The sequence below is a fragment of the Canis lupus genome, chromosome 1 (assembly GCF_003254725.2).
Source record: "Canis lupus dingo isolate Sandy chromosome 1, ASM325472v2, whole genome shotgun sequence".
In the NCBI taxonomy this organism is placed as follows: Eukaryota; Metazoa; Chordata; class Mammalia; order Carnivora; family Canidae; genus Canis; species Canis lupus.
Window position 1 is genome coordinate 100,607,129 of NC_064243.1, and position 25,074 is coordinate 100,632,202.

The window sequence follows — 25,074 nt, forward strand, 5'->3', positions numbered from 1 at the left end:
GCCCCCAGGGCTAAGAAGCCTCAGTCTAGTTGGGAGAGGAAGGTGGGAGGTTTACAGGCTTTACAGGAGGGATGGGAACTTTCTAGCAGGTTGGCAGTCACTGTTTGGACAATTTGCAATTTACCAACAATGGTGAGGGAGAACTGTAAGCGCTAAGGTCTCCTGCAAGAGCTGCGGGCAGGGATATGTGAAGGCCTCAGTGGCTGCTCTCAGTTCTTCAGGGCCACACAGCACCCATAATAGTGACAGTGATAACTGGGTGACAGCTCAGTATGGGGGCACAAGGTGGAGCGGCCACCTAGAAGCCATATTTAGGCTTCCTCCCTCTGCGGGGAGGAATTATTGCCAATGGTGGTGAGGGGACAGGATGGTCTACAGTGACACTTATGACCCGGAGAGTCTCAGGTGGAGATGTCAGGGTAGGGTTACTTGGTGGGTCAGGCTCCATGGACAGTCTGGCAGGTGAGGTGTCTGAGTGTCTTGGCCCGAGTCCTGGGCAATTTCCAAAGGAGAACAGAGGCGAACAGGGTGAGAGGGTCCAGCATGGTGTAGGCTGACCGTCCCCAGCTCAGGGATGTAGCAGCTGTGCTGCCCTGTGGAAGTCCCTTGCCCTCTCTGAGAGCTAGATCCCTCCTTTGAAAAGTGGAATAGTCTCTGCACACTGTATGGTTTGCAGGCTGTTAAAATGAAATGATCCTCAAGAGAGCCCATCAGCATTAGGTCCCCATGAAAAGATGAGTGGAGGCCCTCAGCAAAGGGGAAGGGAGGGTGTGTCTGCAGAGTGCCGCAGAGGGCCTGTGGGCCAGAAGCAACGCCAGTGAGGGGCCTTCTGTGAACCTCTGAGACCCTGGCCTAGCGGGAGTTCTGGAGGACATCTCCTGCCAGCTGTTATCGTTGCTCCTGCAGAGCAAAGCAACAGCCAAAGAGCAATCCCAGACCTGTTCAAACTAGTATGAGATGTGATGGCTGCCAAATTTGACCTTTCACGAACTTTCCCCCTCATTACAATGCTAAACGTCATTGCCAGAGGTGGAGACTTGACACACAAAAGAAACATACGTGTATAAAGAAGCATGTTCTGGGATGCCTGGGTGACTCAGCGGTTGAGCGTCAGCCTTTGGCTCAGGGTGCCATCCTGGGTCCGAGGATCAAGTCCCACATTTGGCTCCCTGCGAGGAGCCCGCTTCTCCCTCTATGTCTCTGCCTCTCTCTCTGTGTATCTCATGAATAAATAAATAAAATCTTAAAAAAGAAAAAAATAAAAGGAAGCACGTTCTGTCAACTGTGCTTGCACTCGCTCCCAATTCCCTGTATTTCCCCACCCCACATGCTTAGCCGTCACTCCTTTCTCACCTCGGGTCCTTTAAAACTTTCCCTGCCTATTTTTCCAGGAGCCAATGTGACACATTTTCGTGACTGTGTCTCCCTTCAACTGCAGCTGGTGCCCCAATAAAGCCTTGACTCTGCTTTTAAATTGTGGACACAGTCTCATTTCTACCATCTCTGGGTACAAGGACCCAAATCTGATAACATCATTATGTGCTCTCTGAATCAAATAAACCATTAATTTCCACATTACATTTACTGACTGTCATTACTTCAATTCATTCTATGATTTCATGTTCAACTTAGGCCTACACTTTTCCCTTTCCCTTTCTTTTGCTTCACAGTTCTAGTCTATTATGTATTTCATTCCACTCACAATTTCTTAAATGTCTGATTTCAATTACAAATGGATTTATAAAATGTTAAACAAATTCATCTGTGTGTACATTTAAGGTTTTGCTCTGTTAAATAACAAAATTCAACTGAGTAAGTTTTAAAGATCTAATTGGCTTTACTCAGCAATTCATGAATCTGACAGCGTCCCATCCAGCGTCCCATCCTTAAATAGAAAGGAGCCCCAAGGAGCTATACAAAATGGAAAACTTTTATAGGCAGAAGGGGTGGGACAAGGAAGTTACTAGCAAAGAGTAGATTGTTTCAGGCAAGATCATTTTCCTTTGGGGAGCACAAGTCTGTTGGGCCTCACTGGTGCTGATGAGGTAATTCCAGATTGTCTGCTTTAAGGTTCCACAAGTGTGAGAAGTTGAAATCATGATTAAGTTAGGTATTAAGTCCTAGTTTGATGACACGGGCTTAGGGCATGTGACTCCCTTTGGGGCCTCTTGTTTCTTTTCTTAACAGTTCTGTCTGACACACTTAGCCACTCCTCCCTCCAACCTCCTAACCCAAGGGAATGAACGTTTAAATTCGTGAGAATCTACAAGACACATTTTCTCCCTCATTTACAAACATTCAGTAAAATATCCATTGACTTGCCTTTACCTGACCTGTTTGTTAAATTCATTCATTGGCTCCATTTGTTTCAAAAAGCTTACTAGTCAATACAAGTGCAAGAAACCCACCAGTGCTTTGTTTCAACTGTTTCTAAATTTATTTTATTTTATTTTTTTTAATTTTTTAAAATTTATTTATGATAGTCACACACAGAGAGAGAGAGAGAGGCAGAGACACAGGCAGAGGGAGAAGCAGGCTCCATGCACCGGGAGCCCGACGTGGGATTCGATCCCGGGTCTCCAGGATCGCGCCCTGGGCCAAAGGCAGGCGCCAAACCGTTGCGCCACCCAGGGATCCCTGTTTCTAAATTTAATATCCTGGAAAAACAGTACTTTAAAATGTTACTGAGTTTTAAAAAGAACAATAACACAAGATTAGGTAATTGTATCATATGTCTATTTATGTATTCCACTCTCTGAATGGTTTTCAAAGATCTTTAACTTTTCTGGCCACTTTTAGTACTGCAAATTGTACAGTACAAATGGTGAATTATTGTTTCTTTTTTTAAAGATTTTATTTACTCGTGAGAGAGAGAGAGAGAGAGAGAGAGAGAGAGCCCCCACGCGCGTGTGTACAAGCAGGGGGTGGGGCAGAGGGAGAGGGAGAAGCAGGTTCTCCACTGAGCAAGGAGCCCAATGAGGGGCCTTTGGGACCATGACCTAAGCTGAATGCAGACACTTAACCAACTAAGCCACTAAGCCACCCAGGCAGCCCATTGTTTTTTTGTTTTGTTTTGTTTTTAAGACAAGAATGTTTATGCACAATTTCTTTTATTTATTTATTATTTTTTTTAAATAAGATTTTATTTATTTATTCATGAGAGACACACAGAGAGAGAAGTAGAGACACAGGCAGAGGGAGAAGCAGGCCCCATGCAGGGAGCCTGATGTGGGACTTGATCCCAGATCCTGGGATCACGCCCTGAGCCAAAGGCAGACGCTCAACCACTGAGCTACCCAGGCGTCCCCACAATTTCTTTTAGAGGAAATTAAGCCATAATAGAATTTCAGCAAATGAACATGTTATATTTGAATTTCAAATATACATGATTTTCAATCTAGTTAATATTTTGATCATTTCTTAGAAATTTTTCATGTGTTTATCATTATTCTTCAAGGATTACCATTCATATATATTGCCTGTTTTTGTTTTAAAGATTTTGTTTATTTATTCATGAGAGAAACAGAGAGAGAGAGGCAGAGACATAGGCAGAGGGAGAAGCAGGTTCCCTGCGGGGAGCCCCACGCAGGACTCGATCTCAGGATCACACCCTGAGCTGAAGGCAGACGCTCAACCGCTGAGCCATCTCTACATTGCCTGTTTTATTTGCTCTTTAACCAATATGATTAGTTACAGCATTGAAATTAGCACAGTCCATTACATACTGTCACATATAAATTTTTTTACATTTTTATTTTTAGTTTGTTTTTGTTATATTTTGTTACAGTCTACTTTCTTTTTTTTTAAAGATTTTATTTATTTATTCATGAGAGACACAGAGCGAGAGAGAGAGAGAGAGAGAGTCAGAGACACAGGCAGAGGGAGAAGCAGGCTCCATGCAGGGAGCCTGACGTGGGACTCGATCCCAGGTCTCCAGGATAAGGCCCTGGGATGAAGGCAGTGCTAAACCACTGAGCCACCCGGGCTGCCCTATAGTACACCTTTAACTGAATTTTTACTTTTATGGATTTGAGTATGCCAGTAAAACTTAAGGCTTCCTATTAACACTTAATGATGAGCTGTCCAGTTCAAGACTGTAAAAATCTATTCTAATACATTTATATAGGAAAATCGTCTGTCTTCATGTTTGAACCCTTATTTACTACCTCTAAGATGAAAGCTAAAATATTTTTTAAAGATTTATTTATTTTCTTTTGAGAGAGAGCGAGAGAGAGCGAGCATGAGTGAGAGGGGCAGAGGGAGTGGGAGAATCGCAAACCGACTCCGCCCTGAGTTCAGAGCCTGACAAGGGATTTGATCTCATGATCCTGAGCTGAAACCAAGAGTCAAGACACTCAACCAACTGTGCCACCCAGGTGCCCCTAAAAATGTTTTTACTTTAAGTTCTAAGATGGGAGCTGAAAATATCCCCTTAATGCTGTCAGTGAAATTTCCATATATTTTAATAGCCTTATTTAAAAAAATCAATTCCCAACTAACTAGTAACTGACTTTTATCAGATATCAATTTCTAGAAATTACCTGACATCTACTCCTAAACATGGTTTGTTTGGGGGCTCCCTAATAACCTGTGGTTAATAGAGTTTACAAATGGGAGGACAAGTTTTCTTCATTGCACTTTCCATTCAGCCCTGAAGTTTGTTTCTGCTATTATTGAAAATAGACCTAGTCTATGGTCATATTGCCCTGAAAGTGTCCCATTTCGTCTAACCATGGCCCATCCTGCTTTAGTACCACCTTGGTTAGTATCTGGATGGGAGATCACCTGGTAAAACTGGGTGCGGTAGGCTTTTGGGATAAAAATGGGGAAAAGAGGGAAGAGGAGTAGGGAAGAATAAAAGAAAAAGAAATTGAAAGACAAAAGAAAAAAAGAGAAAAGCTAAAACAGAGTATATCTAATCTAAATAGAGTTCTGAAATTTATTTCAAGATCTTCTCCCTATTTCTTATGTATTGAAATTCTACCTCATGGTCTAATAGATATCTAAAATGGAATATATTTTTTAAAAAGCCCTGATGGCTCCTCCAAATCTCCTCCACACACAGCCTCAAAATCTCAGCCCATAGCATATCTGTCCTTCTGGATGCTTGGGACAACATTTTTTGAGTCATCCCATCTCGTTGTATTGTGTTTCAACAAGGCTGCTCTTTGAGAGTGAGCAGGGAAGAGGAGTAAGGAGAAAGAAACCAATCTCTATTCTTTTGTAGGACCTGGGTTGGATCCTGCTGAGGCTGTGCTACCTGTTCTGGTTGCCACCTCTCATGATCCCCTCTGGCTACAAGCTCCTATGCCAATAGTAGTAGCACTGATAGCGAAGCACAGGTGGGATGAGTGGAGGGTTTCCCAGGCCCTTTTCTGCTAGACCTCCACCCCCACCCATATGTATTTTGTGCCCCAATACAGAGGAAGGTTTTTCCTGGACACTTCATCTTTCTCTCTCCTTGATGTTGAGTCTGGGGACCGTGGAGGGTCACTTCCAAACTAATGTACTAAATCCAGGCCAGAGGTGATATGATATGGGGAGGTTCCCACTTCAGGAATCCAATGAGATACAGTGTGGAAGTATAAAGTGTAATTTCTCAGAATCCCACTGACCCTGTGTCATTTGCATGGAGGGAGCCACAGAGAAGAGCAGAGCTGCAGAGACCAGAGACCTCAAAGTGCATTCTACTTGGGCCCTTCTCCAGGGCTGTGACCTGAAGTAAATCTCCTCACTGCCCTTGCTATATATTTTCTTGAGTATAGAATGGGAATACTGACAATCTCCCTCCTTACTGGAAACTAGGGGAGTTCTTGGGCCCTGAGACCTCAACCACCAGCTAGTGCCAGGCTCTTGACTTCCCCCACTAAGAAAGCATTCAAGGATGAGTCACAGTAAAGTATGACAGAAAAAGCTTTATTGCAAGGTGAAAGTACACACTCCAAGGGACACTGAGTATGCGCCCACTCGGGAAGATCTGAGCCATGCCAGGTACATACAGGGCTCTGATTCTTAAGGGTGGTTATTATTTGGGTGTGGACTATTCAAGTGGGGTTCTGGGAATAGGCATGGATTTCTAAGAACTGTACATATCACTATGCATGCTATTCTAGCTACCATGCACAGGCGCAGTCTGATTTCAGGCTAACTGGGCGTTTGTGCACAGCGTGTCACAACAACTGTCTGGAGCAACAACTTGACTTAGTCATAAATGGTTGGATTTGAAATACACCAACAAATCCATAACAATCCATTTTCCTGTTTAAGGCAATTACTTGATTTTGGAAAGTGAGTCCACTAAACTGTTGGGCTACAATAATTGCAGAAATGAGGTGTCTCTTTGGATGTAAATGGCCGAGAGGCCCTGTGTTCTCTTATTGTAATGCCAATCACCATCAAGACTTAAATATTTTATTCATCTGTTGTCCATATGGGTTCCCTCCTTCACTTCATTCCAGACTACTCCCATATCCTCTTCTCTTAGAGCCCTTCCTGGGTTGCCCAGTGTAAAGTTGCCCCAAATTCTAGGGTCTTCCCTCTGCTTTGCTTTTGTTTTTTCAGGATCCCTAGGGCTCTTTGACATTCTCTTCATCATTTATTTAGTTCCTGTGTGAAGATCTGACTCCATCAGTGGAACTACAGGTCCTCTTCATGTAACTCCACATTATCACTCATCACAGAATTATTTTGAACTAAAGGCAATAAGCAGCAGCAAAAACCAGAAAAACACTATGCTCTCCTCCTATTTGCCTAAAAGCTGGAAAGAAATTTACTAGGACTAAATTTAATCACCAAAGACAACTTTAGACCCTTATCAGCCTGGCGACAGCACCATAGGAATTTACAAAACACACCTTACTAACTATCCTTTATCTATCTGTGCTTGCCTTCCCACAATATGCCACCCCTAGAGACTCAGGTACTTTTCCCTTGTCTTGCTACTTCTCTAATATTGTACTGTTCCTTAAAGATGTTCTGTAAGACTGAAAACAAATCCATGTCTTTGAGTTATTCAACCCAGACTCTCTCTCATGTACATATGAGATATACATACTAATAAACTTATGGTTTTCTTTTGTTAATGTCTTTTGTTATAAAAGTCTGAGGAGAGGGGCAGCCCGGGTAGCTCAGCAGCTTAGCGCTGCTTTCAGCCCAGGGCCTGATCCTGGAGATCCGGGATCGAGTCCCACGTCGGGCTCCCTGCATGGAGCCTGCTTCTCCCTCTGCCTGTGTCTCTGCCTCTCTGCCTCTCTCTGTGTCTCTCATGAATAAGTGAATAGAATCTTAAAAAAAAAAAAAAAAAAGTCTGAGAACTTGGGACGGGTAGCAGAAAACATTTGCATCCCCTTTATCTCTACATATATGTGATGAATTGCAGACATGACTCCCCTGCATTATGCTTGTGGCCCTTCTAAGAAAACACAAAGTCCCCAGCCCTCTGCCTTGAAATCCCTGCAATTTCCAGTGCCCCTTATGGTACCCAAGACCTCTTCTTTTCCCGCACATGACACTAAGGACATCCTTCTCAACAGGCCCCTGGAGTAATGGGACCTATATTAACCAGAAAACACTGGTCCAAGGACAGGTGAGTTGCTCCAATGTAAGCCCAGCAGAGGGGCAATTCCCTGCCTAGGAATGATGTTAGGGCAGGACCGCCCCCATTCTCCTCCTGGTTTTCTCCATAGTGCCAGGTAAGGATCAAGGTGATTGACTCCAGGACAGGATAGGGATCGCCCCACCCCCAGAATCCCCCTCCTCTCTGCCCTGCTCCAACCAAGGACTCCGAAGGTTGGTGAGGGGATATCAAGTGCAGGACAACCGCAGGAGAGCCATCGGGATCTGAATCTGATTTGATTCTTGGTTAACGACATTGAAGCAAGGAACAGGGAGGGAGGCCTTCTTGATAGGACTCATGGCTGCCTCTGCCAATGGGGAAATCATAGTCTGGGATAGTACTTGATCCTGTCTGAATCTGCCAAGCGTATTCTGGGCAATGTATGCTGAGTAATAATTAGAGAGGTGGAGGAGATAAGTATGATGTAGGGCAAGGAGGAGCTGTGGCTGTGGGAATGCAGTTGCGAGAGGTGTGGCAGCAAGAGTAATGTGCCCACGGAAAGGGTCTGCGCACTCATGACCCAGGAGCCCCATACTGGCATAACAGTAAAGGTGAGCCCACGTAATGGAGGTGTCTGGGAAAGGCGACCTGATGAACCCCAGGAGCACTGCCTGGAAAGAGGGGGTGTTGTGGCAGTGAATGGCAGGGCCAGAGCTTAGGTGCCATCTGTCGGCCCACCTGCCTATATTGTTGAGGCGTGACACAGTCACCAATGGGACCATGAGATACTAATTGAAATAAGGTAATGTATATTAACTTCCACTAAGCGAGGACATCTTGTGACGTAAAGACGCTATGGAATGATGTATTTCTTTGGTTTGTAGCCTTTAGGATCATCAGAAATATTCTCGGCCTCCAAGAGACCGCGAATTTCGCTGGGTCTGAAATAAGTATCCAAACATTTGGGTGATCAGTGGCAGAGACCACTGCGCAAGACTATGATAACATTCTCTCAAAGAGGAAGCGAAGAACAACAGAATCGGCCTTTTCAGACGCACTAACCTGCAGGACTCGGGCCTTACCTGCCAGATGTCCCTGACCCCGGCCTTCGTAAAAGCGGAGACTACTTTACCCAAAATGCCCGGAGTCGAGTGGCAGCGTCGCTCTCCAATGAGAACTTAAAGAGAGGCTCTTCCGCGTGTGGCCCCATCGCGAGGGCGGGACTTCCTGCTGTCTCCTCAGGGCGGCCATGACAGCTGCTCTTGTTGAGGGCTCACCTGGTGAGAGTCTCTGGCGTTCTGCGTTCAGATTGATCTGACGCAACAGAAGGGGCCCGAGGAGCCGCTGACCCTGCTGCACGGTTGCGAGTCCGCGGCTCGGAAACGCCGCCCGGGCTGCCCCGCGCCGGGGACAGAACAGGGACCCCCGGGCCGGCTGTCCGCTCCCCACCCCGAGTCCGATGACGGCGGCGGCGTCCAGGGCCCCGACGCAGGTAAACGCTCGTCCCCTGGGCCCTCCTCGCCCTCCCCGCGCTGCCCGCCCTACCCCCCCACCCCCCGCCGCAAATCCTCGAGGCCGGAGCGCCGGGCGTCTGCTCGCGTCCCTGCGGCCCAGGCTCCCGTGTCCCGCAGAGGCAGGCGCGGGTGGGCGGGGGCCCAGTGTGTGAGCGCCGGCACGCGCGCTGGCGGGCTGGAGCGGGCTGCAGGGGAGGGGCACACCTAAGGGGCGGTAGTGAGCGCTGAGGCACACAGCTTGCCTGCCAGCGCAGGCCTGGTCTTCCGGGCCGGGCAAGGGTACAGGGAGCTTTGAGTCCGTGGAACCCGCTGTGGACTCGGTCAAAGGCTGGACTCTCCCCAATTCCCACGGCTGCAGAAGCGCTTATGGAGCCGACACGAACAAGTGGGAGGTGGCCCACGCCTTCACTGGCCCTGACCTGACCCCCACCCGCTTGTCTTCTGCATTGTTGTGTCCCGGGACTCTGAAGTGCCATTCTGACAACCGGTGTGTGCACGGTTATCCCAGGAGCATCAAACACGGTGTGCACATGCTTGAATTAATACTCAGCTGGAACTGTCTAGGAAACCACCGTTCTTTTTTCTTAAGGGTGGGAGCAAAGAGCAGGAAGGCGGACAGGAATCAGGACTGGAATAACTGCCTGGGAAGTTGGGTGTGTCCTCTGGTGGTAATGGGAGGCTTGGATATGAGCAGCCATGTGGTATTACCAAGGTCCTGATAGGCTCCATCCCGCCATAGCATGAAGTATAGACTATGGGCTGAGGGAGGAGGCAGGACGATCAGGGTGGAGGCTCCTGTCATAGGCTAGGTGAGGGTTTTTGGACCAGAGTGCTGGGTTCGATGTCATTGTATTCTGGATATGTGTTTTAAAAAGTGACAACTGTATTTTCTATGTGGACAGAGACAGGGTGAAATGGAGGATTCAGGGGTTATCTCTAGGGGTTTTTTTCTTAGCAGCTGTAGGAATGGAAGCTCCATCAACTGAGATGAGTGATGTTGGTGGGAGATGTTTTGGAGAGCACTGAGTGGATGCATTAAGTGAGCAGTCAAACACACAGGTCTGGAAATCTGGGGAGGGGTTCAGAAGAGAGACATCTAAAACCATCATGGCTCCTGTGTGGCCCCGGGTGAGTGAGCCATGAGACACATTTGTGAAGAGCAGTCTTCTGGTTATGGTGATAAAGCTCTTCTGGTGCCAGGAAGTTGAGGGGGGAAAGGGAACCAGGACTGGATACTTAGCTGATTGTATGACTTCAGCGATGAGAGATGTGAGTGGCCATGAAGGAAGAGTGCGTCCAAGACTGGATACCTGGGCAGGTGGCCAAGGTTTCCAGCAGAAGAGTAGACAGAAGAGGGATCCGGAGCTGAGGAGGAATTAAGACAAGATGATGACACTCAGCACTGCGCTAGTGCTTCTCCACTCTGAACTCCACCAGGGTTTTGTGAGGACTTTAGTAGGGCCTGGGGTATTTCATCCTGGAGGAATAAGGTCATGTGTAATGTGCTGATGTGATCACCTGTGAGAGTCACTAAGCCTGGGGTAGGCCACCCAGCAACCTTGGCTTTGGATGAGGGTCAGGACAGAGGGAGATTGTGATTGCTGAGGGGACAACAAGTGCAGTACAGGTGGAGGAGGACTTTGAGAGGAGGTATCTTGAGATCTACATACGGTTCCTAAAACATAACAGGTTCCCTGTTATGACTTTATGTCTGGTGAAAGGTGGAGGAACTCATGGTGTGAGTATAAGTTCTCCCCGCTCTTCTGCCACTGGCAAGGTCTCCTAAAGAAACAGCCTTTCATCAAAGGTGTGTTTCCTGCTTATCCCACCCACCCACCCACCCACCCACCCTTTTTCTTTTTTGGAAAGATTTTATTTATTTATTCATGAGAGACACTGACAGAGAGGCAGGGACATAGGCAGAGGGAGAAGCAGGCTCCCTGTGGGCAGCCTGATCCCAGTTCCTATGGACTCGATCCCAGGACCCCAGGATCACGACCTAAGCCAAAGGCAGACGCTCAACCACTGAGCCACCCAGGCATCCCCCTGCTTATCCTTTGTATGGGTTTCAGTTCCCTACCAGCCCATGGAGTTATTCAGAAAAGCCAATCACATCCTCTTACAGGAACCAGGAGGTACCTCACCCTCTTGATCCCACAAAGCTCAGATCCTACAGCTCCCGGCTGTTCACTCTTTCTGAGAGTGCCACCCCCATGTGGGCCTGTGTGGGGTGTGGTGTCCTCCTCTCCCAGGCTGTGAATATACATGATTAATAAAGTGCTATCCGTCTCCTCTGTACAGGGTCAGGTGTCGTGTGTTTGGCCATCCCCATAACCCTAAGATGAGACTCCTGCACTCACCAGTGGGTTGAAGAGGAGGTGATTAAAATACAAGTAACATGGGGGGAGGCCAGGGAGATTCCTGTGGTGTGGGACAGTGAGGCAGTGATGACCATAGGCATGTGGCCTTGGGCTCCAGTCTCAAGAGTGTTGTGTACTTGGAGAGGGAGTATGCCTGGTGATGCCAGGGCCCTGGTATTCAGCGGAATAGCCTGGGTGGCCGGGAGGATCCTTCTGTGCCAGGTCTGCAACTTAGTGTCCACCTGCCTCTTGTTGTGTCAGCGGGCCCTGTGATCAGTGGGCCCATGAGGAGACAGTGGTGCCATGGCACCCAGGCACTGGGGCCTGGTTTCTCCTGTCAGATGGGGAGATCGGGGGGGGATGGGCATAGGGTAGATGTGGGTGGGAAAAGGGAAATGGGTTCTTGGGAGAGGGGCTTTTTGTGGTTTCATCTGTCCCCATCATGCCAGGGCAGGGTGACCTTTGAAGACGTGGCCGTGTACTTCTCCTGGGAGGAATGGGGTCTCCTTGATGAGGCTCAGAGATGTCTGTACCAGGATGTGATGCTGGAGAACTTGGCACTTATAACCTCCTTGGGTAAGACCCTCAACCCCACCCCTGTGCCCTGAGCTAGTCTCTGCCCTTCCCTTTGTCCCCAGGAGCAGTCTGTCTTTGCACAGGGGCCATGAGCATTGCTTCCTTCCCCCGTTCTATGGGTAGGTGCTGTAGTTGCTAAGGCTGAGGTCAGTGAACTGCCTTCCTTCCTTGAGCAGCCGCCCCAACACTAGCTTTCCTGCTGCCTTTCAGGGAAGGAATCGGGGTCAGGAGTCTTGCAGTGAACCTAATGGATATCAGCTTTCTTGCCCTCTCCCTGACTGGGTGACTTTGTCTAGATGCAGGATATCTGCATGCTCCAGGTCTGCTGCTTTTCTCTAGCTGAGGCTTCCTCGTGCCTGCCTATGTCAGGACTTGCTGTCTCTTGACAAAGTTACTACTTCTATGGAGCATGGGCTGTTCTCGTGAGAGAAACCCTGTCCAGACTTCTCTGGGGACTATTTAGTTCTCTTTGCCATGGGCTGTCGTGTGCTGCGTTGTTCTGGGATACTGATGGCTGCTCATCTGTCCTGTCTTTTCCTTAGCACTTGTATCATAAAGTTGCCATGTACTTGCTGATTATGGGCGTGGGGTTGGATTGGAGAGCCTGTGGTGGTTCACAGTGGGTACATTGACCCACATACAACATGATGGCTCAGAGGAAGCCGGGCCTGCAGTGGTACCTGGGGGAGATGCTGTGTGTTCAGGTCATACCAGAAGCCCATTCTGTTTGACTAGTATTTTGATGCCAGAGTCCACATTTCATTTCTATCTTTTCTTTCCCTTTCTTGGCACTTTGCCGACTTGTCAAGTCTGTTACTTGTCACTCTTGCTTCTGGCCTGAGGTGAACCTCACATTTCTGGGATCCATATCTCACTTGTTTTTCCTGCCACTCCACCAACAGTACTTTGCACATTGGCTGCTGTATGTCAAGAGGTATGCCTGTGTTCTTAAGCAGTCCTTGAACACCGCCTGCCAGGTTCCAGTTCTATTTCCTTGGGTCTTGACACACCCTTCTGCATGGAATAGGTGTGTCAGTAGGAGATACGTTTCTTTGGAAAGTTATTTGCAGAGGAATGAATTGCAGACCATCTCTCTCCTCTGTGTCACACCACATGCTTGCATCCTTCACCTCATGAGGCCTCTCCCATTCTGTGCTCTTTGTGCTCATTTTGTGCCTGCCACTGCTAAGCAGCCCCATCCTCAACCTGAACCATCTCCCCAGTCCTGCAAACAATCCCATTCACTGGTTCCTGGGTTTGTTAGACACACATTTGTAGCTCGTATAGGAGCTGCCCCCTCCCACCAAAGGCAGCATGCACTTCACCAGCATTTCTTGCTTTCAGGTTGTAGGCTTGGAGCAGAAGATGAGGAGGTCCCTGAGCAGAGAGTGTCTGTGCAAGGAGTGTCACAGGTCAGGATTTTGAAGGCAGTTGTGTCTCCCCAAGAGGCCCATCCTCGTGAGGTGTGTGGCCAGGACCTGAGAGACATTTTGCTCTCCACTGAGCACCAGGCAACACTTTGTGGACAGAATCACTACCAGATTGGGGCCTGTGAGAAACAGTGGTATTTTGGTGCAAACCTTCAGCACCAGAAGCAGCACACCGGAGAGAAATGCTTCAGAAGCAGCATGGGCAGAGCCTCTTTTGTGAAGGACAATGAATTCTGTGTATCAGGGAAACCTTTTTCCTGTGGGGAGGTTGTGAGGGACAGCTTGGCCACCTCAAGACTGCTCCAGCATCAGGCCACACACGCCAGGGAGAAGTCATGCAGGAGAACCGAGTACGGGGCATCCTCTCGTGGAAGGAAAGCACAACACAACTGGGGAAAAGGCACGCAGGACTTCACTTGCACACATGCACTTGTTCATCCCCAGAGAGACCTCTCTAGAGAAAGATGCTTTATGTGCAGTGAATGTGGTAAATCTTTTAGCAAAAGCTACAGCCTCAGTGACCACTGGAGAGTGCACACTGGGGAAAAGCCTTACGAGTGTGGGGAATGTGGGAAGTCCTTCAGGCAGAGCTCTAGCCTCATTCAACACCGGAGAGTTCACACTGGAGCAAGGCCTCACGAGTGTGCTGAATGTGGGAAATTATTTAGCAACAAGTCCAACCTCATTAAACATCGGAGAATTCACACTGGGGAACGGCCCTATGAGTGTAGTGAATGTGGGAAATCCTTCAGTGAAAGCTCTGCACTCCTTCAACACCGCAGTGTTCACACTGGAGAAAGGCCTTATGAGTGCAGTGAATGTGGGAAATTCTTTACCTACCACTCCAGTCTCATTAAACACCAGAGGGTTCACTCGGGATCAAGGCCCTATGAGTGCAGCGAATGTGGAAAATCCTTCACTCAAAACTCCAGCCTCATTGAACACCGTAGAGTTCACAGTGGAGAAAGGCCTTATAAGTGCAGCGAATGTGAGAAATCTTTTAGCCAAAGCTCTGCGCTGCTTCAACATCGGAGAGTTCACACGGGAGAAAGGCCTTATGAGTGCAGCGAGTGTGGGAAATTCTTTACTTACAGTTCCAGTCTTCTCAAACACCAGAGAGTACACACTGGATCGAGACCTTATGAGTGCAGTGAATGTGGAAAATCCTTCACTCAAAACTCCAGCCTCATTAAACACAGGAGAATTCACACTGGAGAAAGACCTTACAGGTGCCACGAATGTGGCAAATCCTTTAGCCATAGTTCCAGCCTCATTAAGCACGGAAAAGTGCACACTGGATAAAGGCTTTAGGAGTACAGTGACTTTGGGAAACGTTTGACGTGTCTTCCATTTCAGTGACCATTCAAATTTTCACATTGAAAAAGGCTTTGTGAGTATTTGAACGTAGGCTAATATTTACCTAGAAGTCCAAGCTCTTACAACACCACGTTATCTCCTTAAATGAAAGCCTGTGAATGTGGTGGCAATTGTGGGAAGTGGCCAACCAGAGGCTAGCCTCATTGCACTCCAGAGAACTCGTGGTAGTGAAAGGCCTTCTGAATGCAGTGACTCTGGGAGAGCCTTCACCCGAAGGACTCACCTCAGAGGATATCACAAATTGCAGATGGGAGAACTACCTTAAATGTGCAGGTATTTATAAGTGGAATGTAACAACACTGGAAGAGATCCCTTGTGAGGGTGCCATTTGCCTGTGTTGCACGCATTCAAACATCTGTATAAATCCCAGGTGTGCGGCAGCTGCATCGTACTTTTCCAACCTGCCCAGGGCCATCCCCCAGTGTCAGGGCAATTGCTGGATGACTAATGAGTTGCCTGAGCGCTGACTCCTTTCCTATTTTTCCTCCCTGAAGAGAAGGCATGGATCTCACCCAGTTTTGTCCTAGAGGATTACTGGTGATTTGAAAAGGTGGACTACATTATTCGGGGACATTGTGGTCCTTGTGAAACTCTATGATGATGCAATCCCCCAGTCTCCAAGTCACCAACCCAGGAACAGTCTGCCTCCCATCGCTCGTGCTCTGTGACAGTAAAGATCGTATTGTTTAAGCCACCATTAATCTTTGTTTGTTTGGTTTTTTTTGTGTCTTTACTTTTTTTTTCTTTAAGATTTTATTTATTTATTCATGAGAGACAGAGAGAGAAAGAGAGAGAGAGAGAGAGGCAGAGACACAGGCAGAGAGAGCAGCAGGCTCCATGCAGGGAGCCTGACGTGGGACTCAATCCCGGGTCTCCAGGATCACACCCTGGGCTGAAGGCGGTGCTAAACTGCTGAGCCACCCGGGCCGCCCTAAGCCACCATTAATCTTGGGGAGTCTGTTCACTGTGTGTGTGTGTTGAAAGCAACTATTTGCTAGCATGAAGGGGTGAACAGAGTTGTGTACCTCAGAAGGGACTGTATGATGGCAGAAGATAGCTGTTCAAAGCCTTTGGCTGCTCAGAGCCTTTAAGGAAAGACTACAGGGCTCTGTGGTCCTAACTTCTAGTTGGATGCCAGGATGTTTTGTGGGGTTGGCATTTCAACTCAAAGAGGAGGCAGTTGTTGGTTATTTGACAACCTTCAGTGCTTCTGAGCAACGTGATCCTGTTCTCTTGTTCACGGGGGGTATGGATGGCATGGTGCTCAGCGCTGGTGAAGGAAATCTATTCCCCAGGCCCAGCAGCAGAGCCACGGGTCTTGGTATCCTGAATTCTGAAGGGTAACATCACTAGTTTTGAGAGTGTAATGCCAGGGGAATGATCATGGTCCCAGAAACACTGGATTAATAGTGCAGGAGACCAAGAAAGTGGTTGGAATGTGCCTCTTTGAGAAGAGCATGCACAATGTTTAGGCACCAGGACTATGAAGGATGGGCAGGTTCAGAAATTCTCAGGACCTCCAGAAGGATCTATCCTGTGTAGCTGAGGACCTGTCAGAAAAAATACTCTAAAGGTTTTGTGGATTCCTTGGTGCCTCTGGGCTGTCCAAAGGCCATTACTGTGCGTGGCAGCAAAACAGGACAGAGACAGGAGAGATCTCTTAGTGCAGCAATGAGGTCTTTGTGACTCAGCCAGTATCCCTGTTTAATGAACTGGAAACACCTTTACTGCTCACCTATTTTTGCTACCACTGAGGCAAGTTCCTTCTGATGAGGAGACAGACGGTGGAGTCACTATGGTGGCAAACTTGTTCTAAAGCGTATGGAATCCAGACAACTTGAATCATATACTTTTCTTAAGTTATAATAAGGTGTAAATGGCGTTCAGTGTCCATCATTAAATTGTTGCAATTTGACATTTTGACATTCACATAAACCCATGAAGCCATCAATCATGATTAATCAGCCTTTTCATCACACCCACATTTACTTTGTGACCTTTAATAATCTCTCCTGGAGGCAGGCATTGAGTTGCTTTTCATTATACTAGATAAGTTTGTATTTTCTAGAATTTATATGAAGTCTTAAAGCGTTTCGTCGTCCTTTTCCTTAGGTCCCCTCATGTGACATACTCCTTTTAAAGTTCACCTATGATGCTTATATGAGCAGTCCATTCTTTGTATCTTTGAGAAGTATGTTTTATCGACAATGCACTATTTATGTATGCATGTGTTTATGGATATTTTAATTGCTTCCAGTTTGGATGGCTGTAGGTAAAACTGCGGCAGAAGGGGCGCCTGGGTGCCTCGTTGGTTAAGCATTCCGACTTTTGATTTGGGCTCAGGTCACGATCTCAGGGTTGTGAGCTCAAGCCCAGTGAACCCTGTGTTGAGCTCTGCTGTGGGTGTGGAGCCTGCTTAAGATTCTCTCTCTCCCTTTCCCTCTGCCCCACCCTCCCTCCCTGGCGACTGCCCACCTCTGCCCTGCTGGGGCTTTCTGAGTAAATAAATAAAATTGCAACCATCCCCCAAATCCCTAAAAACCCTTCTAAAAAAAAGAAAAGAGAGAGAAAAAAAAAAACTGCTATTGGATTTGGATAGCACTGTTCCTATTGGTATTGTTCCTTTCTCTTGTCCATACTGGAATCTGAGTGTAGGTGAATGAATGTATGACCTCTTAAAGAATACCAAATTGTCATGGAAAATGATTATTCCTTTTGTATTCCCACTTGCAGTGTATGAGAGTTCCAGTTCTCTGGTATCTTTGCTAATATTGGGTAAGGTTAATCTTTTTAAGTTTAAACTCTTTAAGTAAATGTGAAGCATTATCTCACTGTGGTCCTGGTTGCATTTCTCTGATGTTTCATGATGTTGAACAAGGCTAATGTACAAGAAATGTGGGGGGAGCCTGAGCATGAAAGAATCAACAAGCCACATTTACACTGTAGCAAATTTTTAAAAAAAGATTTTATTTATTTATTCATGAGAGACACAGAGAGAGAGATACAGAGGGAGAAACAGACTCCTCACATGGAGCCAGATGTGGGACTCAATCTCTGGACCCGGGATTACTCCCTGAGCCGAAGGCAGACACTCAACCACTGAGCCACCCAGGCGTCCCTGTAGCAAATTCTTCTTCTTCTTCTTTTTTTTTTTTTCCAGTACCAATAAGTTTTTATTCATTGTATTTTCCCAAGGTAAAGAGAGAAGGGAAAAGGGTCAGCATGTGTGTTACAAGACAATATCAAGTGGGAAAGGAAGTACCCGGCACAGCAACATCAACCATCAAATAAACATTCCCCAGAGATGGAGTCACTAAAGCCCAAGAGGGCTCAGTCTCCTGCAGTTCAGAAATGAGGGGAAGGGATCAGGTTAAGAACAGATAGGTACAGCTTTCCTACTACCACCCCCCTCCTCGCCCCAATAAAATCAAGATTTCACAAAGCTTTGGTTTCTAGCAGTAAACATGGAGTTACATTTGTCCATCTCCTATTAAACAATCTTGTGGCCACTTTGACAGAAGTTTCTTGCACCTGCATAAAAGTTCCTGAGTGACTTGGATATACATTCATCTTCCTTTCTTGGTCTCCTGACCCTACTTTCTACATTCAAGGCCCCCCTCGTTGCTTCTGCTTCCCTCTACCCTCAGCCTGGAGAGATTAAAGTAGGTTTGTTCATCCAAATACAAGTATATTAGTATGAATCACATCAAGGAATGGTCTTGACACAGGAGTTTGGGAACAAGGGAGGAAGTGTTCTTCGCTTCTTTAGAATGTGAAATGTGTATGTGTGGGGCCTTTTCTTGGGAGGGGGGGGATAGAAGGGTAGGGTAGGAGTTAAGTTTTTAGGACAGAAGATCTGGCCCAAAAAAGGAAATACGGGAAGGGAATACAAAAGGATAGTCCAAGGCCGCCACACTTTAAGAGGGGTCACCAAGCTACGTTCCAGTTTCTTTTCCTGGTGCAGAACCTTTTGTCAAAGATGCTTTGGCTATTTTTCTCAATACAGAAAAGTTTGTAAACAATAAAACCCCAAAAGGACATGGAGAAGACCAACACATTATATTTACACAAAGCAGGCCACCTAGCAATCACCCAATCAGCTATTCATGAAAACCTACAAAACCCAGACAAATACAATCACTAGAGGGGGCAGCAAGCAGGGGAGACGAGAACCCAGGATCAGACACACATCACCCAATGTGTTCTATTGCATCTGCCCCATTTCAACAATTCCTGCTGTGCAGACCTGGAGCTGCTGCCGACTTATCCCTGAGATTGTTCATGTACCTGAGAACACAGTGCAGGAACGAGGGCCTTAAGATTAAAATACACACAAAAATACAAAAACCAGAATATTTGTATTACGAAAAAAAAAGTTAAAATGCACAGGACACGTCATTTGCACACAGCTAGTGCAGCTGGCATCCTGGAGAAAGTGGGGCCCAAGGTGCGGTTGTCCAAGGGAGCAAATAAATAAAATCCTATCAGCCCAGAATGGGGTGGGATTAGGCTTAGGAGCAGGAGGTCTGTAGCTATTCCCCCAACAATCCCTGTGGCTACTGTCACAACCCATTGCTTGGGACAGTCCTCAGCACCCTATCCCAAGAGTGGGTTATGGGACAAGATGTAGAAAAACCCTGCCTTACCCCTTAGAGATTCCCTCCCCACAGAATATAGTGGTTTGTGGGTTGGGCCCATCAATCTGGTCTCATGCATCATCTCTACACTCTGACATGGGAAAAATTATTATTACATGTCCTTCTTTGAAAGGAAAACAACTTCCCTATCCATGCTACTTTCAAAAGCTGGAGATCTGAGGGTGGAGACTCAGGTAAAGCACACGGGGAGGGATTTTCTCCAGAACCCCCCACAAGCATTTGGATAGAGCACAGTTGTAATTCATTTGCCTCAACCCTTCCCCCCCTACCCTGCCAAGAGGGAAGAGGGGGTGATGCACAGCAGGAATACTTTTTTGTTTTATCACCAGGGAGAACAACTATTTGGAGTGCATAGCCTATTGAACTACCTGTAGCAAATTCTAATGGACAAAAGGCCTAGCAACCTCACCAAGTGAACAATAAAAACTAAAAGTGGTAAGTGGTACATATAGGTTAAAAGACTCACAAGAAGGACACCTGGCTGGCTCAGTCTGTACTGCCTGGGTCTCTTAATCTCAAGGTCATGAGATCAAGACCCATGTTGGGCATAGAGCCTACTTTATTAAAAAGAAAAAAAAAAAAAGATTTGAAAGGTTCACCAAATATTTGGCTGAGGCTGAATTTCCCATCCTGATTGAAATCAATCTGCATTAAATAACCAACACAGCTGACAAAACCCAGCACTTAAAATGACTTCATAATTTCAAGTGTTTTGGTGTCATGTAACAAAGGTTTTAGGGTCTTACAGGAGTGTTTGTTTCCATTTTAGAAACATATTTGAAGGTGTTAGGCTTGAACGACATCATGTCTGGGATCGCAAGGAAACCACTAAGTTCATGGGGGTATATGAAAGAAGGAACTTAGAATGATAAATAATGACAGAATGACAACCTCCTAATAGTGTTTTCTATTTGGGAGTGTATCTGAAGATACCATTACAAACTGTAGAATATGTCTTCAGTAATTTCATGTGGTGAGAATGATAAATTACAAAGAGTAGAAGGTAACCTTTAATACCATAAGCATGTAAATGACAGAATGTACGTTTTAAATATGAGCAATTTAAGTCAAGGGTGCCTGAATTAAGCTGTGTAAAAATATTCAAAACTTGCTATTTTCTGATATTTTAAATAGATGTTATTTTATGTGTCTCTATTATTCCTTTTTATTTGATCTAATACATCCAACAAAGATTGAGATATCCCTTTATTTTTTTTTTAAAGATTTTATTTATTTATTCATGAGAGACACAGAGAGAGAGGCAGAGACACACACAGAAAGAAAGAGAAGCAGGCTCCATGCAGGGAGCCCAAAGCCGGGCTCAATCCCAGGTCTTCAGAATCACGCCCTGGGCCGAAGGCAGGCACCAAACCACTGAGCCACCCAGTGTCCCCCTTTATGGCTTTAAAGTAGAAAGAATTAGGGATCCCTGGGTGGCGCAGCGGTTTGGCGCCTGCCTTTGGCCCAGGGCGCGATCCTGGAGACCCGGGATCGAGTCCCACATCGGGCTTCCGGTGCATGGAGCCTGCTTCTTCCTCTGCCTGTGTCTCTGCCTCTCTCTCTCTGTGTGACTATCGTTAAAAAAAAAAAAAAAAAAAAAAAAAATTAAAAAAAAAAAAGTAGAATGAATTAACCTTAGAAAGGTGGAACAAGAAAAAGTCTTAGAGATATGTTTATTAATTTAGCGGTTGGACAAAAGGAGAGAAATACAAACTCAAGCAGACTTTTCAGTGACCACAGAGCCCAACTGGGATCTCCATCTCAAGACCGTGAGATTACCTGAGCTGAATATAACAGTCGGATGGTTAAACAACTGTGCCACCCATGTGTCCCAGGATAAGAGCCTAGAAATCCAAAGGCCCATTTTCTCCCTTTGTAGAAAATAAAATAGGGCCCAGAAAGGGGAAGGGACTTGCAGGGCTAGTTAGTAGTAGTTTTGTTTCATGGATATATATCCGGGATGTCAAATAGTTGAAATCATACAGTATGAAATCTCCTTAGATTGGCTATTTTCACTTGGTAATATGCACTTAAGGTTCCCTCATGGCTTTTCATGGCTTAGTTCACTTGTTTTTAGTAGTGAACTGTGTTCATTGTATGATCACTGTTTATCCATTCACCCACTAAGGAGATATTTTGGTTGCTTCCAAGTTTTGGCAATTATGAATAAAACTGCTAGAAACAATTGTGTGCAGATTTTTGCATGGCCCCAAGTTTTCAACTCCTTTGGGTAAATATAAAGGAGCACAACTGCCAAATTATATACTAACCGTATGTTTAGTTTTGTAGGAAACTGCCAGTGCCCTCCAAAGGTGCTGTACTATTCTCACCAGCAAGGAATGAGAGTTGGTGTTGTCCCACATCCTCACCAGCCTGTGCTGTTTTCAGTGTTCCAGTTTGGCCATTCTTTTTTTTTTTTTTTTTTTTTTAATTTTTATTTATTTATTTATGATAGTCACAGAGAGAGAGAGAGAGAGAGAGAGAGGCAGAGACACAGGCAGAGGGAGAAGCAGGCTCCATGCGCCGGGAACCCGACATGGGATTCGATCCCGGGTCTCCAGGATCGCGCCCTGGGCCAAAGGCAGGCGCCAAACCGCTGCGCCACCCAGGGATCCCCAGTTTGGCCATTCTAATCGGTGAGTGGCGGCATCTTGGTGAGGATTTTTGCATCTATGTTCATGAGAGAGAAGGTCTTAAGTTTTCTTGTCATTGAGTTGTTTGGTTTGCCTGTTAGGGTCATCCTAGCCTCTTAGAAGGAGTTGGGACTTATTTCCTCAGTCTCTACCCTCTGAAAGAGAATATAGAGTATTGGTACAATTTCTTTCGTAAATGTTGAGAAGAGCGCACCAGTGAACCCACCTGAGTGTGCCACGTTCTGTTTTGGAGGGTTTTTAGTCAATGTCCTTTGTTTTATTTATTCTTTTATTCCTAGAACTCATGATTGACAGTTTTTGTGGTTGTCCCACAGTTGTATAGTCCACTTTCTTTTTCAGGCCTTTCCATTTGTTTTTTTTCCAGTTTCCTAGGTTTTTCTGAGAGAACTTCAAGCCAGATTCTTAACTGATAAGCCTACCAAAGCACTCTTCATTTCTCCTAGTTTTTGATCTTTAGCATTTCTGTTATTTAGAATTTCTATCTCAGTTTACAATGCCTGTTTCTGCACACTACTTTATCCAGTACAGCCTTTAGTGTCTTAATCACATTTGTTTTAAATTCCTGGTCTTTTTTTTAAGATCTTATTTATTTATTCATGAGACACACAGATTGAGAGAGAGAGGCAGAGACACAGGCAGAGGGAGAAGCAGGCTCCATGCAGGGAGCCCAACGTGGGACTCGATCCGGGGTCCCCAGGATCACATCCCAGGCTTCAGGCGGTGCAAAACCGCTGCGCCACCGGGGCTGCCTTAAATTCCTGGTCTTATAATTCCACATCTCTGCCTTGTCTGAGCCTAGTTTGAAGGCTTGCTTGGTCTCTGCAAACTTTTTCATTATGCCTTGTGATGTTGTCTTGAGGTCTATGGATGAGGTACTCATTGAAGAACTAGTGTAGACAGGTGTGGTACCAAGTGTGGGGAGAAGGGGATTGTTATACATTCATGATTAGGTGTCAGTTTGTGTGGTTTGGTTTTATGCCCAGAGCAGTACTGATTTATTTTGCATTCTAATTTCCTCTTCAATTTTTTTATTTTTTATTTTTTTTTAGGATTTTATTTATTTATTCATGAGGGACACACAGAGAGAGGCAGAGACAGGCAGAGGGAGAAGCAGGCTCCACGCAGGGAGCCTGACGTGGGACTTGATCCCGGGACTCCAGGGTCAGGCCCTGGGCCAAAGGCAGGTGCTAAACTGCTAAGCCATCCAGGGATCCCCACCTTCAAGTTCTTTAGGAGTGAACTTTTTTTAAAAGATGTTTATTTATTTATTCATGAGAGACAGCGAGAGAGAGAGAGAGAGAGAGAGGCAGAGACATAGGCTGAGGACGAAGTAGGCTCCCTGCAAGGAGGCTGATGCAGGAGTTGATCCCAAATTCTGGGATCATGCCCTGGGCCAAAGGCAGATGCTCAACTGCTGAGCCACCAAGGCATCCTAGGAGTGAATTTTTAAAGTTTGTAATCTTAAGTTTTATTTGTTGTTTAAAGGTTTTTTTTGTTGTTGTTGTTGTTGTTTTTATAAATGTATTGACATATCCCACGGGTCTCAGTCTTCCAGTGAGTTTGTGCTTCTGGACTGTGAACTTCACACAAGCCCTGTCACTGTCCCCTCCACCTTGTTTAGGACAGGGCAGAGTGGCCCAGAGTTGTGTATTTCCCTTCCTTCTGTTCACCTAGCCTCTGGAAACCTGAGCAAGTTAGGCTCTGCTTCAATAGTGTGCATACTGATTTGATATGATTTGGATCCATCTGTTGATGACAAAAATGAATGTTTTTAAAAGTAAAGTGTTTTGATATCATCTGTCCTGTTCTCACCAGTAAGAACTCCACTCAGCTGCTGGGGGGTCCTTTGGGGACTTATCAGTAAAAACATATGAAGAAGCAAGTATGGCAAAGGGGTATTTAGGACCAAACCTACGAAGAGCTGGTGAGGACCATTTGAGAGTGTTGGGTCTGGCCAAGCCAAGCCTTGGCACATCTAAATAGCTCTCCAAGTACCTTAGGCCATTAACTTCTGCTGTGGTAAAGGCAACTCTTCTACCAGCAGTGGGGGAAACATCCAGTGGCCCAGACAGAGATCCTGTTCCCCACTGACACTGGCATCATTGTTCCCTAGGAACTTGTTCTGGCAACAGGGGACTTTTACTTTTGTGCTGACAGCTGGACATCAGGTAAGGGTTGGCTGAACTGTCTCTCCAGAATACCAACTCAAAAATTTTGTCTCAACTAAGTTTAAACTTTATTCATCTTCTTACGCCTGCTACAATAGTATGTTTAATGTATCATTGATTTGGATACTATTTTCCTTATTGGCTTATTAAGAGATTATCATGAATGCTATTAGCTTGTGAAATTCCCACTATGAACCTATGTTAAATAAACTGCTGGCAAAGACCAACTCAGTCTGTGAGCGTTAATTAGTCTTACATCAAAACAGGTAGTGTTTTCCGCAGGGAGACTTTGTAGAGAACAGTGCTATAGGGTATTTGAAAATGGTTTCTTTGGGGGAGTTTGGATGGTTCAGTCTGTAGAGCATGTGGCTCCTAATCTCAGGATTCTGGCTTCAAGCCCCAGGTTGGGAGTAGACCTTATTTAGATAAAAAAAAAATAAAAAACAGGTAAGATTGGGGATCCCTGGGTGGTGCAGCGGTTCAGCGCCTGCCTTTGGCCCAGGGCGCGATCCTGGAGACCCGGGATCGAATCCCACGTCGGGCTCCCGGTGCATGGAGCCTGCTTCTCCCTCTGCCTGTGTCTCTGCCTCTCTCTCTGTGTAACTATCATAAATAAATTTAAAAAAAAATAAAAAAACAAAACAAAAAAAAAAACAGGTAAGATTAAAAAGAAATGGTTTCTTTTCCTTTCTCCACCTGGAAGCAGGCCTGGATTTTTCTGTCACAGATCACAGAATTTCATGGGATATTCGCTGTGAGAACCACTGAGACATTTAAGAGGT

At 46.0% G+C, this 25,074-nt stretch overlaps 1 protein-coding gene and 1 long non-coding RNA gene across 2 annotated transcripts; one reads left to right on the top strand and one right to left on the bottom strand.

Annotated features, from left to right (window-relative positions):
* Window positions 1-5,895: 5,895 nt before the first annotated feature.
* On the bottom strand, window positions 5,896-8,777 carry LOC125753126 (uncharacterized). The gene is made up of 2 exons (XR_007404187.1): window positions 8,638-8,777; window positions 5,896-7,283 (listed from the first exon to the last, which is right to left on the bottom strand). It is a non-coding gene; the product is annotated as an uncharacterized LOC125753126 (long non-coding RNA).
* Window positions 8,778-8,913: 136 nt separating this feature from the next.
* Window positions 8,914-15,513, top strand: LOC112644925 (zinc finger protein 154-like). Its single transcript, XM_025423715.3, has 3 exons — window positions 8,914-9,047; window positions 11,879-12,005; window positions 13,350-15,513. The coding sequence occupies exons 1-3, from the start codon at window positions 9,015-9,017 to the stop codon at window positions 14,735-14,737; spliced, it is 1,548 nt and encodes a 515-aa protein (XP_025279500.2). The 5' UTR covers window positions 8,914-9,014; the 3' UTR covers window positions 14,738-15,513.
* Window positions 15,514-25,074: the final 9,561 nt, after the last annotated feature.